Below are 25,012 nucleotides of genomic sequence, written 5' to 3' on the forward strand. Positions count from 1 at the left end.
CATCCTTTCATCGTACCTTCGACACAGTTGGTTGAGAAGAAAGCGATGTTCCTGGTCTCCAGCGGGTTCTCATTGGAGAAGTCGGGAGTACGAGTCTGGGGTTCGGATTCTCCAGTCAGAGAGGAGTTGTCCACCTTGGGAACAAAACATCGGGCCGTGATTGATGGAAAAAACATGACAAAAAATGCGGTAACAGCATAGATCAAAGCTTTTAGGGCTGAGAGGATAGCTGCAAGAAAGTTCCTTCACAGGCAAGAAAACAAACTTTTCTCCTCCAGCTTAAGAAGAGTTTATGGCAGATTTGGGTCGAACGGCGCTCTTTGGGTCCCCAACTGAGAAAAGGCTAAATGATGCAGAGGTAGTGTGACTTAGTTTAACAAAGAAGGAGGCATAACTAGGTCGAGTGTGGCTCTCGGGTCTTAAGTTTAGGCTCCAAAGATGTTTCACAAACCTGTCCTAACGCTTCCACATGAAACGCCATGAATCCCTTCACTTAAAGAAGTGGCTTTTAACTTAAGTTTAACGGAGATTCAGAGCTTCAGGGCTGATGAATAAAGCTAGAAATATGAGCCAAAAATTGTTTGAAATCAAGTCTAGTAATTCTTATATCTGGCTTCAAGCTGAGCTTTTATAAAAGAAGCTAAGAGGCTCAAAGCCAAACAAACAAAGATGTTTTTCAAGTGCCAACTGAAGCACAGCAGCAAAACGAAGAAAGTCAAGGCGTCCTTTAAATGTTTTGATGGATTCATTTAATACAACTCACAGACAGAAGAAAATAACTCGTGTCGAGGGCACTAACCTTGCAGCCGTGGGCGGAGATGATTCTCAGGTCAGCCGGGATCCTGTCACCTCCTTTCACCTCCACTAAATCTCCCACCACCACGTCTTCGGCGTTGATGTGCTTCTTCTCGCCGTCACGGACGACCAGGGCTTGCTATGAGACGAGACATGGCGGAGGCAGACACTTATGTAAGATGGGAGAGACTGAGACTGACAGCTTTGTTTCCTGTTGTTTTGGGCCTCCACTTCTGCAGGCAACGCTTATTTCTTTCATAAAAATGCAAAGTGACTTTCATTATTAAACTCCAGACTACTCAACTAGAAAAATGACACTCTATTGTTGTTGTGCTGGAAGTGGGTAAGACCTTGAATTAACATACTACAGCAGGGATGAAATGGTGACAATTGTAAGGGCTTTCAAAGGACTTATTACAACGGTGTTACACTGTGTTTCCATAGCAGCCAAAAATAAAGACAAGCAAATTAATGGATAAAGGTTTGAGATATGGGGGGTACCTGTGGAACCAGATTCTTGAAGGAGTCCATGATCTTGGAGCTCTTGGCCTCTTGATAGTAGGAGAAGCAACCAGTGATGATGACGACAGCAGAAAGTACAACACCCAGGTACAACTGTGGACATCAGCATATTCCAGTTAGTTTTCTAAATAGCATAAAGATAATTTGGGAGACAATTATAACCATTTCCTTTACTTCTACTGTTAAATTTTATGTCTTAAATCTTCAGACGAAGGCTGAAATTCCAAAATATTTTGATGCATGAAAATTGGTGCACATGTGTATCATGATTAGACGAAAAAGTCTCTTGGGGCCATCTTCTAAAGTGTACAAGAAGCACACTACAAACAGCTAAAGGTCAAATTTTGGCCTTTTTTGCGATTCACGAGTTTCATATTTCAATGAACTACTCTGAGAGATTTCATCCAATTGACTACAGAATTTTTTTGCCCATACTAGACAACCTGGAGATCTAAAGTTGTGCGAACTGTGAGTTTACCATGTGGCGGGGCTGTGACTGGAGCTCATACTTAAACTACTTTTTTGTGCATTTTTTGCAGAGAAAACACACCGATTATGCCTTATAACTTTTAAAATGTCAATTCTAATCATCACAAAACTTCCCAGGGATGATCACACATTGATCCTGAATAAATTCATACATCAATACCATTACTTTCTTACAGCGCCCCTTCTGGCAATTAAACATTTCTGCATCGTATTTTTTGAATATTCCCTTTAAATATTCAGCCCCTGCACACCATTCAGCCCAGGCATCTGATTTTTGGCTTGCGTATGGGTCATCATAAGACCTACAAAAAATCCTCTTGGACCCATGCCTAAATCCCAACAGGAAGTCCATGTGCTTCATCTCAATTTCAAAATAAGGCATTTTTGATGGTGTGAAATTACTTTCAACCTTTATAACTTTAGTCTACAATATTCTGTTATCTTCTGCTCTGTTTTGCAAGACACCTGTATCCCACTGAATGTACACACATGCAAACATCTCATCAAAGCGCCCACTACTGGTAACAGGAAGTGACAAAACTGGGTCATATCGTTATTCCTCTTACAGTGCTTAAACTACTGAGCTCTGATTTTGGAAGAAAGGCCCTAATACTTGGACACAACACGGACATGTTTCACTGAAGGATGTCTCACTGGCCATGGCAAGCATTTCAATATCTCACCAGTTTGACAGGAAGTATGTGCAACTCTCACGCCAAACATCTGATTGCCTTCAAATTTCACATGTAGTGTCAAGGTCTTCTCGCTACATAATCAAAGGTTAATTTAATCGTTTTGCTGTAGCACCCCTACTGGCAACAGGAAGTGACACAATTGGGCCATTTTTTTACTGCCATGCAATTTATTATCTCGCCATCTCACAGGAAGTCACTGTAGCTTTTATATGAAACTTCTGATTTGCATTAAATCTCACATGTATGATTTGGGTCTGCCCCTCTACATATTTAAATGTGTAGAACATGTTTTTGCAAATGTGCCACCTACTGCAAGAAAGCAGATTCATCTCCAACATAAAACATCCTGTTTTTTTCTCATTTGACATGATAAATAACAGTCCTAGGAGGATCGACATGCTTTCTGTGCTCTGCCGCAGCACACTCCACTGGGTTGCCTACACCCAATTACAGCTGACCAATAACAGGTCTTGTGGTTTACATGGTTTTGACATGTAGTTGAAACCATGTACGGTTGTGTATGATCGATTCTACTTAGGCGCAAAGCTATAGGTTTAATATGATGCAGAAGTCTACATTTGTCAGTAGGTTTTCCAAGCTTAAAGTGCTTTCAAAGAAGGCATTACATGTATATTTTGAGGACCTTTTCTTACATTATCATTGGCAGGTTCATCCTCCATTGCAGCCTGGATACCATAGGCCAGGAAACAGAGGATGGCACCGGTCCACAGGAGCATGGAGAAACCGCCAAACATCTACAAGATACAAAAAAATAGACACCTTATTCGCTTTTCATTGCAGAAATGGGTCAATTTTAACACTGTGTTGAGTTTAAACCTCAAAAAAGAGGGTACAATCTTGATTTGAGAGAGAGAAAAGTGCCTAATAAGTACTGTTAATAAAGCTGATGTTACCTGTTTACAGAATTTGACCCACTCTGGGGTGGTTGGAGGAGGAGTGAGGGCGTTGGGTCCATCTCGTGCCAGAATCTCAGCAGCCTTTGTGCTAGTCAAACCCTGAGAAAACCATGAAACCCCCCAGATTAATCAATAAATAATGGCTAACATGATAAATTAACTGCTGTTTACCACATTTTCAGCTCATCCTTATTGTTCTCAAGCCAAACACACATGTAAACACAATCTCAGTAACACTTTTCAAGTCTAAAGGGAACTGTAGGTATTACTAGTTGCCTGGAAACGCTGCATCAACAGACAAACAGAGCAATTTCCCTCATCAGCAGGTAGAAGGAAAAACAGAAGGAAGAGAAATGAAGGTAAAGGACGGAGGGAAGAGGAGAAACAAGATGGTAAGAAATCAGGGCACAGGGGTTTCTGCAGGTGATGAATAATTCACAACACATGCGTGCATGCTAAGCCTGGAGACTCTGGTTTAGAGGCACTGATTAACTATTCTCCTTGATCTTTTTCTCATGACCAGAAGCACATTAGCATGAAGAAGGAGAGACGCTAATTAGAGTTTGTTAAATAAGGTAGAGGAGGAAATTTCTCTTTGGCCAAAGAAGATTGAGACACTTTAAACGGCTACACTGTTAGCTTAGCACAGAGTAGCAAAGACTGAAAAAAGCTAGCTATGCAATATCCAAAGGACAAATTACAATACAATGTATTATTACAATTTTGCACATCATTTTGAGCTTAAAGTACAGTACAAGCAAATATAGGTGCTTGAATAGCACAGCTGTTTATGAATTTTTATTGTTGCCTTGCGCTAACTCAGATTAACTTGATTTTGATGGTTTGGCTACTAATATTAAATCCCTAATGCTAGATGAGGATGCACCTCAACACAAACTGAAAATGCTTGATATCCAATAGCTTTGTGATGGCCATTCGTCTGAGATGTATATCTCAGAATGGAAAAACAGGGAAAAACTTACGACATAAAATCGGATCAAACTTCCATTCAGGGTTATGGTACGTACAATTAAAAAACAAACAAACTCGCAAAACCTGATTAAAAAACATTTGAAAAAACAAAAAAAAAGCTTGTCCTCCATAAAAACATGCTAACTCAGCCAGGGTAGCTTATATAGCTCTGTTTGCTACATAAGCCACATAGATGTGGAGCTACATAGCTAACTAAGCTTCATAGCATGTTGCTAATGCTAAATTGGCTACACTGACTTACGTAATTATGTTAATTGCATAGCTAGCATAGCTAATAAAAGTTAAGCTAAAGCTAACATAGCTAGAGCGGGCAACCATTTTTGTAAGTACTTCTAAAACAGATCTAATGTAACCTGGATCAGACCTCTGATCTCTTTCTCTGTTTTATTTATGAAATGTTGATTAGTCTGATTTTTTCAATTTTGTTATTTCATGACTGTAACTACTGTTTGTGTTTCACTGTTTGTGACTAAAGTTGAACGTAAACAAAAAAAATCTAACACTGGAAATACGTTGTACCGGAAAATGATGTACTTCCTTTTTGAGGTATACGGTGTCTGAGATTAATGGTCCGTGAGAGTGGTAGTCCGAGATGCCTGGTCTGCAGCCATGAAAACTTTCTAACACAACCAGGGTAGCTTACATAACTCCGTTAGCTGCATAAGCCCTGTGGATAACGGAGCAACATACTGGAGATAGCTTTAAAGCTAACAGAGCTAAAGCTAAGCTTACAAAGGAGCACCCTACAAGGTGTTTTTTTTCCTTTTTTCCCTTTTAAAGTATGCTTATAACAAAATGAGGGAGAAAAGCGGTTCAAAAGTTGCCTCTATCCACTTTGTGTGAAGTTTCTTCACCCTTATTGATTCTCGATACTTGCCACAAATGAACCACAGTAAGCCTGAGAGCTATGACAATTATGAAAGGCTGTTATTAGCATAAGGAGCAGGCAAACAAGCTTGATTGTAGGTCACTAAGACATATTGTTAATGCATAGTGCAGGCCCCCAAAATATATGTTTAAAGCAAGATATAAATGACCAGTTGTATCCTGAGTAATGTGAAAGAAAGTCCGTGAAAGATGTTTACATCCTGTTCCTTTTAAACAATATCTGCTTATTTTAAATCAGACTCATTAATCATTTATCAACTGAACAGATGGATTAAACTTAATGAACACAGCAGGCTGCTGCTATTTGACATTTATGTCATCTGTGTGATGAATGTGGGCACTTTGAAAGAGGGAAATACTCAAACAATTAGAGTTTGGAGGGAGAAATCTGGCAGATATAATTAGATCCCAGTGTGACACATTTATATAGTAGTACAACATGTTCAAAAAGACAGAAAGAAAGAGCAAAAATCTTTTATTCTCACTTACGTTGCTGAGGTCTGTTCCATATTTGCGATTGAGCTCGTCCAGGGTCAGCTTGTGATCATCCTGCAAGAAAAGAAGACCTTATCAGTGGTGTGTTTGTGCGTGTTGGCTCTACTGTACGCATGCGTTCAATATACCAAAAAGTCAGTGACATTTGCAGCACATTGTGTCCTGCCCTTTCATTTTAAAGACAGGAGGAGCCTTAACACTGACAGAAGGACTTCTGATGGTTCAGGGGAAGAGTGGATAAATGGATGATGTCGACAAGGAGGAGGAAGAGGAGGAGGAGGAGGAAAGGCAAGGATGAAAGAGGAAATGTAGGAGGGAGAGCATATGGAATATGGAAATATGGTTTGATATAAAAGAAGAAATAAGAGCGTGAAATGAAATGAGGGCACATGATTGAAAGAGAGGAGGAAAGTGAGGGAGTTGGAAGGATATAACAAAGAACAAGTGGGCACAGAAAAAAGCAGAAATTCAGTGTATCTGCTATATTTCAGAAGCCAAAATTGAGATTTTATATAAAACAGTGTCCTAAAATTGAATTTAGAAGTAATTCAATTTCAATAAGTGGGGGAGAAGCTGCACAAATCAAACCATTTTTATATTATGGCTTTATAAACTGAAAAAAAAATGTTAAAAGTCAATATTTTAACACACTATTTGAGACATTCTATCTTTGTGAGATCCATATTTTCTGGTTATCATGTGTGGGTTTACAATAAAAGTAGTGTCAAGATGGAAATAATAAGATAGATAATTGAAGGATAAAGCCTGGAGGCCACACTCACCATATCCACTTCCTTCTTGAGCTCATCCATATCCTTCTCCTTCTTCTTCCCCTTCCCCTTCTTCTTGCCGCCCTGCTCCGAGGTCGCAGCCAGCTCATACTGCTCGCGTCCTTCCTGCAAATGCAACAAAAGACAATTTTTAACAAAGCAGCACAGAAAACTGTTCAAAGATAAAGGCTTAGGATTTTTAGCCCTCCTCCAAGGGGGCCTAGGCCTCAGGCTTGTACCTAAACTCCGGCTATTCTTGGCATAAACAGTCCTGTGCATACGTTGTAGGCATGTAGGGTCAAACTCAAAATAAGTCAACACAACCAAGGTCAAGCTCGACGGTATCGCTTTTCACTGCTGGTAATAACACATTTTATTCCAAGCATTTATTCTCTTGCCTGAATCTGAAGTCATGCTAGTGTGTTCTATGCCCCTCGCCAAACCCGGGGTCCCTGCTTTCTACAGCTGAGAGGCAAGCAATTGCATTTTAGTCATCTTAATGAAAACTAAACTTATTTTTAATCAGTTTCAGTCATCAAAGATCTATTTTTGTTAGCCTTAGTCTAGTCTTTCTTTTGGGAAAAAGGCTGTTGACAGACATTTTTAGTCATAGTTTTACTAGACAAAATTAACACTGGTCGCTCAGAAGCCAAGGTCAAGCTCGACAGCATCTTTTTTGTCCAGGCCTTTTTTACTGCTGGTATTACACCTAAATGGTTCACAGGCTGTTGGGAAACCCTCAGCACAACCAGATGCTCGTGGCAACCCTACTACCCACCCAGACAGCACCCTAGGCCGTGCTAACTCCCCACATCCACCCCTTACTGTGCCCTAAAAGTGTGTCCTTTGTTATTTTTTCAACAGGCTTTTTTCCAATGACCGTGGTAATATGCAAAGACATCCAGAGCACTATTGGGGTTGTGTCAATCCTCCTCCTTGCCCAGTGTCACCTGATTTCTGCCTCAATTTTCAGTCCAAACATGTCTACAAGTTCTGCACAGTCCAGGTCAAAGCCAAGCATAGAGGCTGCTGAGCATGCTCAGAACACCTTGGGTTGGGTAACGCCTCAGTTGTATTGATTCCAAATCACACAGTCCCAATTTGATTCGAATTGAGCAACCAGACAACAAAAGTTGGAAATAATTCAAAGCTCGTATTGAAAATTACCCAAATTATGGGGTGTAAGATTCAAGTGTTTTATGAGTCTAAAGGGTTTTAGAGGTGAGTGCAGGTCAAGTCCCAAGCTGCACTAGTTACTTAAGTCCAAGTTGGAGGACGGGCCACCATGAAATAGAGCAGGCCTATATATAAAGATTGATCTCTTGGTTATGTGAATCGATATCGTAGTTTAAAAAATGAGAATTGATATGAATCAGAGAATCAACTTAGTCTGAAGAATACCTTGTCTGGTTTCGGTCCAACTGAGGTGTACATTCAAGAGTAAACCTGTCTAAAGCATAATCTAGTCCAGATTCAGTCCGGTGTCGGACAAACAAAATAATTAGATTTTTTCCTGACTGTATGCTGACTACTACCACCGGCTGGACTGGACTGGAACAAGAGGCACTGATGTTGGAGAGGTGATAAATTTGCACAGCTGCTTCCTGTCCAGTGAATCCCTAAACTTTGTTCAATGTTGACACCTTCTCATAACCGTCATTGTGCCCTCGAGGGATGTAAAATAAAAAAATTCAAACCGTTTTATTGGAGTATTTTTAGGCCATGACACGAGACCATGCATAAGTAACACACTGACTATCACTGAGGTGTGTCTGATGGGACATGAACATGCTCGGTGACTCAAAATGGCAGGAGATATTCTGTCATACATCAACGCACTTAGAAAGCGATTAAAGAGTAAACGCACTCCGGTATAAGACCTCAGGAATCTGAGGACTAAAGTGGGGCGACAAACCGCCAAAAACTTAAAAGGACAGTAGCAGAAAACACAAAGAGAGGCACCTCTTTACTTGTCACATGCTGTTAGGTTGAGAGACTGGGAGATGTGTAGTTTCATGGACAACTGTGCCATCTGTTTCAGAAAAACAAGCTTTTTGAGAATCTAATTTTAGGTATTTGAGAACTTTTGGAGATGGGAGAAGCTTTTAATAAACTTTCATTTGTTGAAGTCCAACTCCATTGAGCAAGAGATGGTTTACTGTCCATAAATCTGTGGATAAACAGCTCAACATGTGGATCGTTTGGTCTATAAACATCAGCAAGATGGAAAAATTATACATCACTGCAAGTCAAAGACAACATCCTTAAAACTGTGGTTTTGTCCAACAAGCAGAAAAAAAAATTTGATTCAAGACATGAATGTTGTTTTTTTTTTCTTTACTACTGACTCCCATTGATAAATGGAATAATAGATATAATGGTATACTAAACCAGACATATTCCATTTAAAAGCCTTTAAAATAAAAACGTACTCCTGATGGACTTGAACCATTTATTTGTGACATTTTGGTACTCAACACAGTATGTAAATTCCACTTCCACTCAAAACAGCAACAGAGGAGGACATTGATGCATGCAGGGGATAATGGGACAGATGAAAATGAACTCTAAATGGACCATGGTCAAAGCAAAAGGCAGGGCATGGGCGACAGAACGGCCAGCAAATAGCAGACAGCAATTGTGGTTGTTGCAAGTAAGCAGCACTAAACACGAACAAGGTACAGCAACAGGACGGCGGCCAACTTCATGGCTGACAAGACACTTTCCATTAGAACAAAAGAAATTCAGAATATCTAAAGTAACGTAGGCATTGAACTAAAAAAAATACAGCACACAAGTCTGACTAATTTTTAAGACAATTAGGTTAAAAAAAACTACATATAGTACCTGTAGGGGTTTTAAATTTTAAACTTTCAGTTATTATAAATGGTTCTTTGAGTTTGATGTAAAGAAAGAAAAGAGGATGGGATGCTCAGACGTTGACCAATCAGAAGAGAAAGTCTTAAAGCCAATGATCAGACACAAAGAAAGCCGATTTAAGTTAATAAACGTTCTTGAGTGGCTGTGCTTGACCCTTAGTGCAGTTGCTGTGCGAGTCTTTTTTATGTAGATATCCTGGTAATTAGCATTTAAATTTAAATTAGAGATGCAGTGACTGTAAGAATCAGGGCTGATACCAATGTTTTCTTCATCACTCCTTCTAGAGTCAAACTCCCACAATGCCAACATTTTCTCTCAATTTATAAAACAGGAATAAAAAAAATGGGAGGAAATGACAGAAATATCAGCAACATTACACTGCTGTGGTGTGAAATCGACTTGAAAGGGCAAAGCCCTTGAAATTCACTTAATTATCAGAATGTTTGACAAATTAAGACAAATCTACTCTAGATCTACTCATCTAAAGTCACGTGATGTGTTGTTCTTGGTCATTTTCTTGGACGCTAAGGTGTTTTTTCCTTGCATGGTGACACAGATGAATCCCTGGAGTAAAAACAATATTCACTTATCTAAACACCCACGCTTGGAATAACGAGTGCCAAAGTCAAAGTGAGAAAAATACAAACAACACTTTATTCATTCACCAGTAACATAACCTCGTCAATTAACTCAACACTCACGCCAAACCCCGGAGAGGAGGGATAAACCACAACGGAGTCATTTACTGGTAATCACACTTGGGGACATTTTGTTGATTTAACACCGACTGTGACACCAATTCTCTCGCTGTTGGCGGGGAAGATCTAATTAAAACTGATTATATTTTGATACCAAACATCCTTGCAGTAGTTCAGGTTGTGAACAATCCTGTTGAAGTGGAAAAATATTCAGAAACTGTGTTTTCCCTTCTAAATCTCCTCGTATCACTCCATCAGCTCTGGAGCTATAACTCAGAACGACAGTCAGCCTCTTTCTCCTCGCCGTCGCCTCCTCAGACAGACATCCCCTCTCATTATCAGCCGCCGCTGTAGCTGACAGAGCAACAAAAGCCCGAGCAAAGATTGTGTCTTCCAGACGGCTGTAAGCCAGAGGGTGTGAGAGACGGAGTGACAGAGAGAAGGTGAGATACAGAGACAGAACAAGGACGGGAGATCGAGCGGAGGAGGCAGGAGAGGAGCCCAAAATATCAGCAAAAACGTCCAAAATTCTGCTGTGAATGCAGGAAAATAATGACCGTCTCACAGCAGCAAATAAAAATACTTCCATTGTTTCTTACCCAGCACAAATATGCCTCACAAAAATCCATCCTGGCAGCTGCTGAGCCACAGGTCAAATTAGGAGACAAGTGGAAAACACCTGCATACATACAGGGCTACGGTTGGCTTATAAACACCACGCCCTGACTTTATTACTCTGCACCAACAGATGGTAAGTGAAGCTACTCTTTGCATTATTCTTACAAGGATCCTTCTTTAAGGCCGTGCAGAGTCAAGCTGGGCCTCCATGAAATTAGATCATTGGAATCATCAGTCAGGAAAGCCTGAGTCGACTCGCATCATGTCAGACGGTTTCGTTTTTAAGCTGTGTCACTGGGCACAATGTACTGCAGGAGCTACAGCATAATATGAGGCTCAAGTCTTCTCGAACGTCTTACTCAGTTCTTCTGAGGACAGTGGATGTCTGGGCTGTGAAATGAGCTGCTGCTATCTTGTAAGCAGTAGTTCAGCTTGGTCTCACGTAAGGTTTTCTGCAGTTATGAAGCCTATCTAATGAATCAAACTAATCAATGAAGGCACCAGCTGGGTTTAGAGAAGTCGGCCTTATCTCAGATGTCTGGCTCAGCCCCAACCAACCCCAAATTAACACACCAAGTGTAACAAGGCAGTCAGAGCTACATCTAGTCTTATCATGCACATGAATCTTGGTCTGCATTCAAATCTAGCCATAAACACTTCCCAACAGTTCTAACTTCTGGAAAATTATTGATAAAGAACACTGACTGCTCAAAATGAAGGAAAGAAATCATAATTTCTCCGCCAAAGAAACACTTATATAACTTGGTATGCTGTTGTCTGATGACTACTAACATGTCTTCCACTGTGCCATCTTGAATCATGCAGTAATCAAATTAGCACCTCAAGTTTCCTTTTCTTTATTAGTGTATCATCGTTTTATTAAAATGGATTATTATGGCGAAAGGATTGGTGCAGGATGGGGACAGCGCCATGTTTCTGTTGGACTCAATAGAATACGATAGAATACATCATTACGATGAGATGATAGAGGACGCCAGGAAACAACAGGATACGATACAATATGATGCGATACTATACATCAAGATATGATATGATACGATACATTATGCCAGGATATGCAAGGATACGATATGGTACGATACGATACAATACGGTAAACCTGGAAACGACAGGATATGATATGATGTGATAAGGTACAATACAACATCATACGATGGGATGTAATAAGATACCATACACTAGGATACCATTCAATACAATATGATACAATACCATGCAGTACAATACAATACAGTACTCCAGGATACTGCAAGATATATGATACGATATGATACAGTACAATTCAACATGATATGTCCCATAGGGGATGAAGAGTAGTAAGTACATGTGATTCGATGTGATAAGGTACATCAGTCAGGGCTTGACATTTACACCTGCCAATTAGCCAAATGTGGGTAGATTTCAGCCGTGACAGGTACCAGATTGACTCCAACTAGCTACTATGACCAGCTGCATTACTGATTTTTTGAATGATGTTAATGAACAGCCAGTGTTTTAATATTACTAAAAACTTAATATCCATGAAAGACGGAAACAGAGCATGTGTTTCATCTCATACCAGATGTACCCAATTTGACATATAGCCTACATGTAGATTACCGACAACAAAACTGTGGCTAGTGGAAATTAGGGGTGTAACGGTATGGAAAATTTCAGTTTGGTATGTACCTCAGTTTTAAGTCACGGTTCGGTACGTTTTTGGTACAGTAAACAGAATTGTTTTGTTTTTAAGTGTATTACATTTTATAAAAATATATAGGCTGAATAAATTGTATTTAAATTATTAATAATGCTGCAACCTCCCTCCAAAAGGTCTTCAATTAATAAAAATAATAATGAATACATTTTTGAATTACTAGGTTATTTTCATTGATATATTGACATATTTATACCCAGTCTTTAAACACTAAAATTTCCCAGCCAACTTGAATGCGTCATCACACAACGCTAAGTTAGCTCGTTAAGTATGCTAATTAGCATCTTTCCTGCCAATTTCAACACGGACTTCAGCACTGGATTACTTTTTTAACCAATGGGACCTTCTACAAAGTTTTGGAGAACTTTTTCACAACCCTTCTTGGTGGATAAAAAGGTTACAGCTGCGTGAAATCTGAGGATAACTACCTATGACGCAGCTGCAGACATGATGGAGTCCCCTCTCCCTCTCCTCCAAGGCTGACAGTTGAGGGTACGCATTTAGAATGAATTGGATTCACAAAAGATCTAAAATTAAGGGAAATTCATAACTGGCTGGTGAGACTTTTAATTGTTCCTCCTCATTACAGTGGCCTTCTAGTTCGAGTGGTGCCTTTTCAAACACTTTGATTGATCTGCTGGACGACGTGCTGTCAGCGACACACCTGCTGAATAATGTCAGCGCTACTGTTGTTGTCTTTGTCCACTGTTGGATTTTACTAGGAAACAAAGTGTTCCTAAACAGGACACTTTTATCTGGGAATATTCAGGCTGTTGCTGGCGTTTGCTTTGGTTGTGTGGTTAGGACAGTATGACAGTGAGTTGCTCTCTGGTTTTCCATCCGTGTATGAGCTTAGTTCCACATGTATCTGTTCGGGACTTGCCTGAACTGTACCGAAAGGCCCGTACCGAATCAGCATGCTACGAATACACGTACCTTTACATCCCTAGTGGAAATGCTTCGTGGCTAGTACATTTTCAAAAACAACTAGCCACAGTGGCTGGTGAGCAAAAAAGTTAACATAAACCCCTGTCAGTATACACCAGGATATGGTACAATGCAATGGTTGGATGGGATACAATATGGCAGGATACAACAGGATATGATGCGATAGGAATCAATAGGGTGGGTCTTGGGAGATTTTCTTGGGGTTGCCTAATGAGTTTTCACAGTTTCTTTGCTATAGTATTTCATGGGACTTTTTTTTCCACCAGTAGACCTGAACGACCATCCCTATCTACCATAATAAAACACAAAGCAAGGCTCCAACTGACACTTGAGGTTGAAAATGTAAGAGGAGAACTATAATATTTGAGGATTTGAATCAATTGGCTTAAGCCAAAAACAAGATGCTTCAAAAGGCTGCATCAATGCCAGTGCATGAGCTTCCAAATGGCCTGTAGCCATATGAAAACCACCTGTAGCATAACTCCACTGGTGAGAGAAGTCCGGCCAATTTCAGGGAGGGAGTTAGAGTTCAGCTTGTGTGTGTTTCAGGTAACAGGAGATGGCAACACTAGACGCTAACATCGATTAGCAGTTAAAACTCATCTATAATTCAGCAGAAAACAAGGATCAGAGGTGTTAGCATGTTAGCAGTGAGGGACAGAGGCTGCTGAAGTGACTACTAATGAGCCGTTTATCTGCATGCAACACACATGGGTGCAGCAGCCATTTTGAAAACAGGCGATATATAAGGGCCAAATATGGACTTCCTGCCCTCAGCCCCAGTCATGGAAATATGCTAACTAATAGTTTTTCTTCTGCGTTAGCCTTTTCAAGTTTTTCCCAGGCAGAGCGTGGAGCAGAGTGTGTGATCTCAGCACATGTTGTTATTGTTGCTCCAGCCACCCGGCCGGCTAAGCTGGGAAAACACTGAGTCTGGCGCGGGATCGCTGCGGACACATCTCAGCCTCTGGACCCCCCGATGGGCCCCCAGGGGCCATCTGGCTTCAGGCAAAAACAGTGGTTCAGAGCATGGAAGTGGAATGCAGACGTGTTCTTTACAAGAGACAAGAAAAATTCAATCATTTATAGTTTTTTTTTATGATTCAGGGCAGAGTTTGAGGAGGAACGTAACTTCTAAATAAAATTAATATGCAACAAGTTTGATAAACATTTAAATATAGGCAAAACCCTAACCCTTCATATTCAAGCCTTTTAAATATAACATTCTCCGGTTTATTCCTCTTCTTCTACCTTAAGCTTAGTCTGTTTCAGATGTGGCATACTTTCACCATTTTTAGTTATTTTCTTGCATTTCATATGTGAATGTGACAATGGTAATCACAGGATAATTTATTGATTAATTGAAGGCAAAAAATGCAATATTTATAAGCATGTTAAGGCCTGCAACAAGCTTGACTTCTGGCTTAACAATCCAGTGTTATTAAGACTATTTTCAGGCATGTTTTCCATGCAAAATGTGTTTTTCCATAAATAATTTGCATGCAAACTTTAAAAAAACTAAAGAGCTGCAGCCCTAAGTATGTTTCATTCATCAGTCAAAAGTATAATATGCCATACCAACTATTATGTCACATGTCAGCATGTAAACGCTGCTCCAAAACCCCGGCAGTCAAACGTACTACCACTCTGGTTACTGTAGGAGCATGAAAAGAAACCAATAAGGCCTGTTGAAAGATATTTTAAGAGCTCCACTTCAGGTAAATAAAGAGACCAAGGCTCCCTCACCTCTAATAAAAGACTCAAATATTGGTCCCACATTTTAAAGAAAAAACAATAAAATTGTCCTGCAGTTGTTTACACCAGACAAACAACCTGAGCTGTTGCACATAAAGCCCATCCCGCGTCGTCTCTTGACATTTTCCCTCCGTAGTCGGAGCAAATTGAAAAGTCAAGATCAGCGGTGGAGCCCTGAGCTGGCTCTGTTCACTCCACCACAGCATTCCTCTGCACAGTTATTTCTATCTCACCTGAAATGCAAACACAAACAGAGCCTAAAATAAAATGGAGACAGATTTGTCTTCTGTAACCTCAACACTTCCATCGGCATGGCTGTAGCTACAACTGAAGGACATGCTTTGTGTTTATACCAATTAGGTTATTACTCTATTTCCAGTCATTACTACTTTAAATGAGAGGAATTTAAATACTTTTAACCCAGACAAATGACAGAAAAGAGGCTTCAAAGTGTCTCCCTCTGACTTTTCTTCTTGGGTGTACAGAGACGGCTTCAAAGCAAAGTTAAAACCTTAATATCAGGATTTAACTCACATCTTTTGGCAACATTTTCACACAGCTGAAAGCCCTGCCACTTACACTAATCAAAGGTTAAGATTATTCAATTAAGCTTTTGACACAATAGTGCGTTAAAAACACGTTTTTTTTTTAACATTTTGTTCTAAGTTTCTGCAGCACGGACTGGAAAGTTGATGCCATCTCCAAAACGTCCCCCTTTCTCAATGCTTCTGGGGCGTTGGTATGTTTTTTGGTTGTCTTCCCTGGCCAAGAACCCTTTGAGGGATCTTCTTCAGTCTTTGCACAAACGTCCATTTATGCATTTTCTGGAGCTCTGCCCTCATTACACGATGGACAAAAGTGATGGCAAAACATCACAGGGGTGTAAATGTCACAGTTTGAAGCGCCACTTTTAACCGCCAGGCAGCAGTTTGGTATGTTGCAGAAAAAATGGCCTATGAAATGACCTTAAAAGGTAGCAATCAGGGGCAGAAATTAATTCAAAGGTGAATATGATTTGATAGAAAAAGACAGAATCATCGGCATATCAAGGGAGTACGGAAGAGAGGAAAATGAAGAGAAAACAATGGGCTAAATTTCAAAAGTAGGCAAGATATCCTACCAAAACCTTAAACCATAGCATTTAAGGGCTCTCAAGTGAGAATATGTCTTTATAGAAAAAGTACAAAATCATCAACATATGAAGAAAGTGCAAAGGAAGAACTGCGAGAAGAAAGCAATGAAATTCAACAGTGGGCAAGCAGGCTAACCCTGTCCTTAAAGAATATCATTCAACAGCAGAAACAAGTCACATCAGAATTTATTTTTTGATAGAGAAAAGACAGAATCATCGACATATCAAGGAAGTGCAGAAAGGGGAATTGTGAGAAGGCGGCAATAAAATCAGACAGTAGGCAAAAATGCAACATATCAAGGATCAATGACTTCTTGCCTCACGGTCGAGGTAGCCCCATTGTAAAGGTCCGCAACAGTTGAGCCCTAAACGCCCCAACACAGAGGTCTGCGGCCACATCCTCTTTATAAAATTTAACTTGATGCAAGAAGGCCAAAGTTAACCTAAGAGATTAGCATTAAGCCCGAGCCTCTTTTTTAGGCTACTGCTTAAAAAAGCCCATCTTTAAATGAGTATAACTCTGTAACTACAAAGACTATTTGAATGATCATGGTACCATTATGAAGAGGGCACTTGTGAAATTTATTCAGAAGTGTAAATATGTGTATATATGTTACTGAATAAGAGAGAATCAAGTTGGCAAATGAAAAATCCATTTATGCCTAATTTTTTTTTTTTGCAATCTTTGCATAAATATCTATTAGAAATAATGCAATTAAAGTCCAAAAATCTCCAGTAGGCCAAAGCACCACGTTTTGACATTACCTCTTTCAAATTTCATGCCACTAGAGGGTTATCAGGACAAAATCAGAGAGATTTTAGTAAAAAAAAAAAAATATCCACGTGAAATCCCCTCTTGTGCCATTTGGGCACAATTTGGAACAATCTCTGCCATTTGAAAAATCTCAGGGGTCAAACTCTCATATGCCATTATAGGTGGTCACTGCATCATGGACACCCCATCACCCAAACCTCCATATAGTTCCCTTTCAAAGGAAGTCTTTCAAAGGAACTAGAGTTTGACACCAAGAGGCCCAGATTTATTTTCACAAAATAAAGTGCAGAAAACTAAAAGAAACTGTTGAAACAAATGGAAACTGCACAAGCATGACTAGAATTTTCAGTAGAGGCTGGGCTTTCAAATGAGACTATGTTTGTGTTTGTAGTCCCAGGCACTAGGGATACACAATATTGGACTTTTGCCGATATCCGATATGCCGATACTTACAGATTCTTTTTATCCGATACCGATACCAATATTTTAATTCCCTTTTTGGACAAAAAATGTCAGTCCTTTTGGACACCTTAAGGTTCAAGGATGACCAAGGAAACAATTTTCAGTCCTTAAAAAACACTTTCAAGTTTAAAGAATGAGGATAAATAAAGAAAAAGATCTCACCTGACATAGGTCTGTTGGTTCAGACTAAAACTCCACTAATTTATTAGTATATATGGACAAAATTTACAGTCGATAAATGCTGAAATACACAGGCAAAATATCGGATGTAAATATCGGCAGAAATTTAGATATCTGCTGATACCGATATTTGCCTGTTTAAGCTAATATCTACTGATACCAATACCAGACCGGTTTATTTGGCTTGTAGCTGAGCTTCTTCTGTTTAATTTGATGTGTAAAATGACTATTTTTGTGCAAAAATAGAGTGCACAGAGCAAGTTTGTTTGGATCGAGGCAAGCAGGACCAAATTTGTCCCGCTAGGGCTTAAGGGGTTAAAAAGTAGAAAATAAATATGAAGAGCATATTCTTAAATAGAAAAAGGAGTGTAACATTCAAGGGCCAAAATTAAGTCAAATGAGACTATGTTTGATGGATAAAATACAGAATCATCAACATATTGAGGAAGTACCGAAGGTAGAAAGGTGAGAAGCAGGCAATAAAATTTGAAAGGAGGTAGGATGGCCAATACTAACCTTAAAGATAAACATTTAAGCGGCAGAAACGAGAATATGGTTTGACAGGAAAAGGACAGAATCATCAACATATTTCGGATGTTCAAAAGGACAAAGATGTGGAGTAAATGGAAATGGAAGGAAGCCTTAGCAAAACAAACACAGAAGGACACTGAACAAAGGGCCTTTGTCCAACTTTCATAAAATCTGCATCAAAACAACACAAATAAAAGCCTCAGAAGTCTTTTCATGTGACTTTTAAAACCCCTGCCATGTGGACTGTTACTCTGCTGTGAGCTGGACCAGCTCAGCAGTGACTTTAGCCTTAATGTAGATACAAAGATATAGCTTTAGCGCACCATTATTCATGATAAATGTGTGAAGGAAGTTTTAAACCTTGCAAATTGGTGCTGAATGACTTGGATGGCAAATTGGAGGAAATGTAAGTGAAGGAAGATCAGATAAAAAGCAGGAAAAGAGGAAAACAAGAATTGAGAAATGTTCTAAAAATAAGCCTCACTGACTCACAATGAACCCCTTTTAAGAGCTTAACCGAGAATTTCTGAAGCCCCTAAACCCCCATTTTTTCCTCTGCCTGAGAGCACAATGCTCAACAGGCTCACACACATCAGAGAGGACCGTTCGGTCAAGCCCTCGCATATTTTAAAGCGCACACTGGTTTTACAGGCCGACTTGAATTCCTATGAACGGCTCTTCCTGGTGCCAGATACACAAGCTGCTCATTCAACTGTGCAGAAACGCACATACACATGTCCAGTTCTGGGACTTTGCCCCGTTGCTAGCGGCGACTAACACCACACCTCTGGAGATATGTGAATGGACAGAGTCAAGTGATGTAGCCCCTCCTCCTTCTGTTCCCCCACTCCTAGTTTCTCTTTTCATTTCCTCTGTTTTCTGTTGAAGCGGTGAAAAAAAGAGGGTGTTAATTTACACGGGGGTCGTGTTTAACACTCCCTCCACGTCCTGAGCAACTTTAAGCTTTTTTCACGCAGAACAAAAGTGAATGAATGAATCAATGGCTTTCGCTGTTGGGAACTTAAGGGGCATGGATCTACTGCCAAGGTGATGCACAAAATGCCACTAAAATTTGCAAGCTGCAGTCATTATTACAAATATACGCCTGAAAAGGATAGCTTAAATAGGTCTCATTTAACCCATCTGTCTAGTATCCAAACTGCATGGAATATTTGCTTGCATTAGTTGAAGAGTTAGCTTGTTCCCTGGAGCGTCCTGACTGCATATAAGCCCTGCTTGCATTGTAGCAGTTAGCTTGTTTCCATCCCTAATGTCCTAACTGCATGCAATAATTTCTTACTTCAGTAGCAGAGTTAGCTTGTTTTCTACTGGTGTGTCCTAACTGCACGTGATGCTTGCTTGCATTAGAAGCAGAGTTAGCTAGTTTCCATCTAGAGAGTACTGATTGCATCCAAAGCTCGCTTGCGTTGGTTCAGAGTTAGCTCATTTCAGTTTGGAGTGTCCTGACTGCATGCACTGTATTTTTGCCTTGATAGCAAAGTAAGCTAGTTTCAATCTTTGGTGTCCTAACTGCACGTAATGCTTGCTTGCACTGGTAGCAGTTAGCCTGTTTCTATTTATAGAGTACCAACTGCATGCAATAATTGCTTGCATTAGCAGAAGAGTTAGCTTGTGTCTTAGAGTTTCCTAACTGCATATTATCACTCCTTGCATTGATAGCAGAGTCAGCTTGTTTCAGCCTGGGGTGTCCTGACTGAATGCAATGTCTTTTTGCATTGATCACAAAGTAAGCTAGTTTCAATCTTTGGTGTCGTAACTGCTCGTAATGCTTGCTTGCACTGGTAGCAGTTTGCCTGTTTCTATTTATAGTGTACCGACTGCATCCAATGATTGCTTGCATTGGTAGCAGAGCTAGCTTGTTTCAATATGGGGTGTCCTAACTGCATGCCACAGTTGCTTGCATTACAGCAGAGTTAGCGAGTTTCTACCTAGAGTGTACCGATTGCATGCTATGTTTACTTGCTTTGGTAACAGAGTTAGTTTGTTCCCTGCTGGAGTGTCCTAACTGCATTTGTCACAGAGTTTGCTTTTTTGATTAGACTGTCTTAACGACATTTGGTGTGAACAAGCATCAGTGACAAAGTTAGCGTCTTTCCAACTAGAGTGTCCTAACAGCTTGGGATTGATGATGACGCATAACAAAGACAAGCAGGACACGCCATTTCCTTCTTAACAGCCTATTTCTGTTTTGCTGTCACTCACTAAAATGGACAAGAGAAACAAAGGAGTTCTACAAGGCATTGGGAGTTTTCTTACTTATTTTCACTATTTTCTATCAAAAGAGCCTATTAGCTCTATCATTTCGCTCACAAACCATGCATCTCTTGATCCCGTTGCCTATAATTCATTGAAAAAAAATTCCTCTAAAGCAACAAGTCTTCCTACTCAGTCCTCATATATCAAGGGTTACAAAATCCTTTTGGCTAGACTTAAATGGTCTATTTTCCACAAGCTAGTGTTTTATTTTCTACCAGTTCTCCTAAAGACAAAATGTTCTGGATGTGAAAAAAGCCGCTCTGGACCAGAATGAATGAAAGAGTAAATCAATGGCTCTTTCTTCTCCCACTTTCAGTACGAAGCCCCGCCTCTGTGACATTTACAGGCCAAGACTCCATAGCTACAAGTTGCATCATTTCCTCAAGAGGAGGACGCCAAACATGTAGCACATATTCGTCTAGAGCACATCGCATAAACACATAAATCACACAAACAAACTGTGTTAACGTCTGGATTATGGCGTGGCATTCCTTCGGCAGGGAAAGTGTCACATTATTTCCTCTTACAGGTGAAAGAGCGCGCTCAGAAACTATCATTTTTAATGTTCTACTTTGGCCGAGCAACAGGCTCGCAGGGAAAAGTTCAGAGAAAACAAATCGCACGGCAAGAAGCTGCTAAAGCAAACAGAGACCAAGACGAATGAAGAGAGAGAGCGGAGAGGAATGGCGTGTGAGAGAAAGAGGCAGCAAGAAGATAAAGGCACAAACAGCGTGGCAAAGGGGAATAACGGGGGGAGTCGGGGATGGAGCGAGCGTGAAAAAAGAAGGAGGGAGAGAGAGGGCTGTGTTCTGTCACAGACAAGAGGTGGCGTGTGACAAAAGCCCCCGGTTAATACACAATGACTGCCGAGCGGAAAGAATGTTAAATCCTCAGAGAGAGAGAGAGGGATGGGGAGAGAGAGAAAACAGGTAGAAACAGAGAGAACAAGAGGGAAACGGACTGTAAAGAATGGATGTGAAGGTGGAGTCGGGGTGCCCCCTTTGGTTGAGATTATATGTGGCCCCCGGGCTGACATCATGGGTCAGGTCACAATGGGAAGGACAGTGTGAACTATAACCAGCGGAGCCTTCGCTTGGAGATATGGAAGCTGGTTTCTGGTGGATGTCTGTTGGAATTACAGAGATACTTCCTCCACGAAACCTCTCCTTTAACTGAATGCCATACTGCAAGAGTTTGGAGGACAATAAAACAAAAACAGGAGTTTAAATGGCTCCAGATCTTATGTGGTTTAAATCAGTGCTTCCCAGAGTATGGGCCCCAGCCTCCTGGTGGGCCCTAGAGGTACTGCAGGTGAGCCATAAGAGGCCCAAAACACAGCAACTTGCAGCTTTCAATCTATCGGATAAACAGAACTGGTGTACCACTTTAACTGGTGTTAGATTAACTGGTGACACTCCATTAAACGTTCTACTTTCCTCTTTGTTTCTCACTTGCAAAGGTTTATAAGTTGAGGCATTAATGTAGCCAGGAAAGTACACTTCTCTAAGTTTCCAACTAGTGTAAATGTTGAGTCTAAAATAAAGAAATTAAGTCAAAATTAAGCACAGTTTATTTAAGGTGGGACTACAGCCACAGGTAGTAAACAATGCCAAGATTAGCCGAATGTAGCTAATGTTAGCAGTGATAGGACCACCGTCAATCCGCATATGTCCGCATTCCTACATTGAATATCATAACTCATTGCTCCAGTTATACGTGGCTATGCTGTGCAACAGCTTTTGTAAACCTCATCCCAATTTTCTATGTGCAAAACTGCACCGTTCCTACAAGGTGCTATTAATGCTATCAGTTTGCAATTGTTTGCTCTGGGTTAAAGAGCATTATAGCAGCATAGTGGTAGCTTTTAACTTAGCAACAGTGGCTACAAGTGGCAGGTAGCTGTATTACAGTCTAGGCACAGCAGAAATAAGGCCCTAAATTTAAAAAAAAAAAATCAAATTAAGTTAACAGACTAGTATTTTGCCCAGAGAATCTGTCTTCAGACCCTTATAGTCTGGAGTCCTCGATATGCAGATGATTCTGTCTTTTTCCCATCAACACATAGACTCATATTGCTTAATTCTGGCCCTTGAATGCTACCCTTCAAGGTTAGGGTTGGCTTTATAATCTCCTGATGGATTTTACTGCCATCTTTCTCCTTCTGTAGCTCCTAAATATGTTAATGACACTGCCTTTTTTTTTAAATATTCTCTTTATACTTAGTTTCTGATCTTTATTGCTGTTTTTCAAGGTTAGTGTTGGCCTTCTTGCATCCATTAACTTTATGAAGAGGATCAGGCTTCAGACCTTAATGTTGGGGTGTTTTGGGCTCGTCTGCAATGGGAGGACTTCGATGTACATTACCGCTCGCTGCCAAAAGTTACGGTAGGTGGCTATTTTTCACAACAGCAGAATTTTATGAATAGAAATCAGAAATTTGATGAAAGAATCAAAAACACCACAAACTAAGGAAAAACCAGAAGAGGGTCAGGGTTAGGGTTAGGCACCTGAAGCCTTAAGGTTAGGGTTAGGGTAATAGGAGGGGGATACAAATAAAAATAACATGACAAATTAAGGAAGGCCCCATGAGGGTTAGGGAAGGGGAAGCGGAATCCTTAAGGTTAGGGTTAGGGAGATACAATTAAAAACAAACAAACTAAGGTAAACCCAAAAGGTGTTTTTAGACAGACACGGTTCTGGTTCTGGCTCCAGTTTCATTCTAGAGTCTCAGAACCTTGGTGCTTTCTGGGTAACCAGCCTGTGTTCACACCAGTTTAAGTGGAACCAAAGTGGGAGGACATGATGGACATGTATCACCACGTCCTGCTCCACTTTTGCACAAGCCGTTCATGTTGTTCCTGTATTCCTTCTTCAGTTTCTTGAGTTTATTTATTATTTGTCTGGTGTTCAGGTGAACCCAGCCTTCGCCATCTCTTCTGCAAGTTCGGCATATAACGTGCTCTTCCATGTACTACTCTCCAGCTTCACCTGGAATTCTGTCAATGTCCAGATCACAACCAAACATTTTGTCCCTCCAGCAGACCACTTCTTTTTTTTTCTTTTCATTTTCACAACCTAGAATGTGATATGCCCACTGGTGACGTCACAGTTCCCAAGAAAGAACCAATTATTTTTGGTTCCAGCTGAGAACAAACTTTTCGGGTTCAGAACCAATTTTTTTCCTGATTTGAAGGCGCCGGCCGGTTCAAATTAAGACTCAGGAACCAGAACCGGCACGGAGCCCTACCAGTCTGAAAGGCCTAAAGAGGGGTTACGGTAAGGCACCGGAACCTTTAAGGTTAGGGCAAGGTGGAGGGGGCTACGACTTAAAAATTAAACACCACAAACGAAGGAAAACCCAACACTTCCCGCCCCATGGTCGAGGTCGCCCCATTGTAGAGGTCTGCAAGCCAGATACCTGAATTCTGCTGCTTACTACTTAGGGCTAATTGCACTACTTCAAGCTAGACTTGGAGACATTTGCCCAATTAAAAACCAAAATTAAAATCAGTGCTCTTCCACTTGGTTTGCTTGCAGCTGACCAGAAAAGTGGGAATAGCATTGTTGAAGGGGACCTTGCTGTAAAATATGACCATATTTCTGCCTAGGTAACACAAAAATGCCAAACACTCTACAAAGCCAACCAGCAGTGATGCATTCATTGTAGCTAAAGTGCAAGGGGATTTTTTTAAGTGGTTTTGAATATGCTTTTGGGTGTAGAGCCTTAAATTTGCAACTTTACTGTGAAAAATTCCAGCAGTCCTTGGGAGTTTTTATTCGGTTCTGTTAAGGTGTGAATTGTGCACAACAACCTGTCATAAAGAAGTGGGAAAATCCATTTTAATGTTAGAAAAAAACTCCATTTGTTTCCCCTAAAACTGTGCAAATGTCAGCATTCTTACATCTCTAGTAAGTGCTCTTTAAAAGAGGACATTTTTTGACAGTAAAATCCAGACTGTTTGAAAGAATAAATGAAAAGAAGAGAGTCAGGTATTGTAATAAAATATTTAGCTAGATTCCCACCTTCAGCCTCCTGTGGATTCGACATCTGTCTACCAGTTTCTGCTCTGCATCGCCGCACATCAGCGAAAATAGACTTGTAATCATCTGCTTTTTTGAAAAACATACTGCATGTGTTTTGCATGTATTTTGACAAGAATAGCAAGAGAAATACACCAAAAAAAAGGGTGCATCTGAATACATGAATGTATATCTTGTCTGGGAGCCAAGTTGTTGAACAGGAGGAGGCAATGCGGCAACTGGTGCCTCTCTGCTCCCCCTCAGTATCGCCCCCTCCACCACCTCCTCTTTCTTCTCCTCTCGGCTCACTTTCTTTTTTCCCGCTGATTGCGCTGTGATGAGCAAACATGAGAGCATCAAAAGGGCAGCAGAGGGGTAATCTCATATTAAGTAGCACATCTAAAACATGCTTGGAAAGTGGGAGGGAGTAATGTCTCATACCTGTGCTCAGTCTC

The 25,012-nt window shown here is 40.4% G+C and overlaps 1 protein-coding gene across 1 annotated transcript in view; it reads right to left on the minus strand.

Moving 5' to 3' along the window:
* The window catches only part of LOC121506174 (sodium/potassium-transporting ATPase subunit alpha-1), a 43,154-nt gene that overhangs the window by 15,469 nt on the left and 2,673 nt on the right, over positions 1-25,012 (minus strand). Inside the window, exons 2-8 of the mRNA XM_041781820.1 lie at positions 6,577-6,690; positions 5,789-5,848; positions 3,416-3,517; positions 3,155-3,256; positions 1,297-1,410; positions 800-934; positions 17-134 (exon numbers count right to left, since the gene is read on the minus strand). Coding sequence (XP_041637754.1) covers positions 17-134; positions 800-934; positions 1,297-1,410; positions 3,155-3,256; positions 3,416-3,517; positions 5,789-5,848; positions 6,577-6,690 — 745 coding nt within the window. The remainder of the gene's footprint in view (positions 1-16; positions 135-799; positions 935-1,296; positions 1,411-3,154; positions 3,257-3,415; positions 3,518-5,788; positions 5,849-6,576; positions 6,691-25,012) is intronic.

Source organism: Cheilinus undulatus, linkage group 24 (assembly GCF_018320785.1).
Source record: "Cheilinus undulatus linkage group 24, ASM1832078v1, whole genome shotgun sequence".
Lineage (NCBI taxonomy): Eukaryota > Metazoa > Chordata > Actinopteri > Labriformes > Labridae > Cheilinus > Cheilinus undulatus.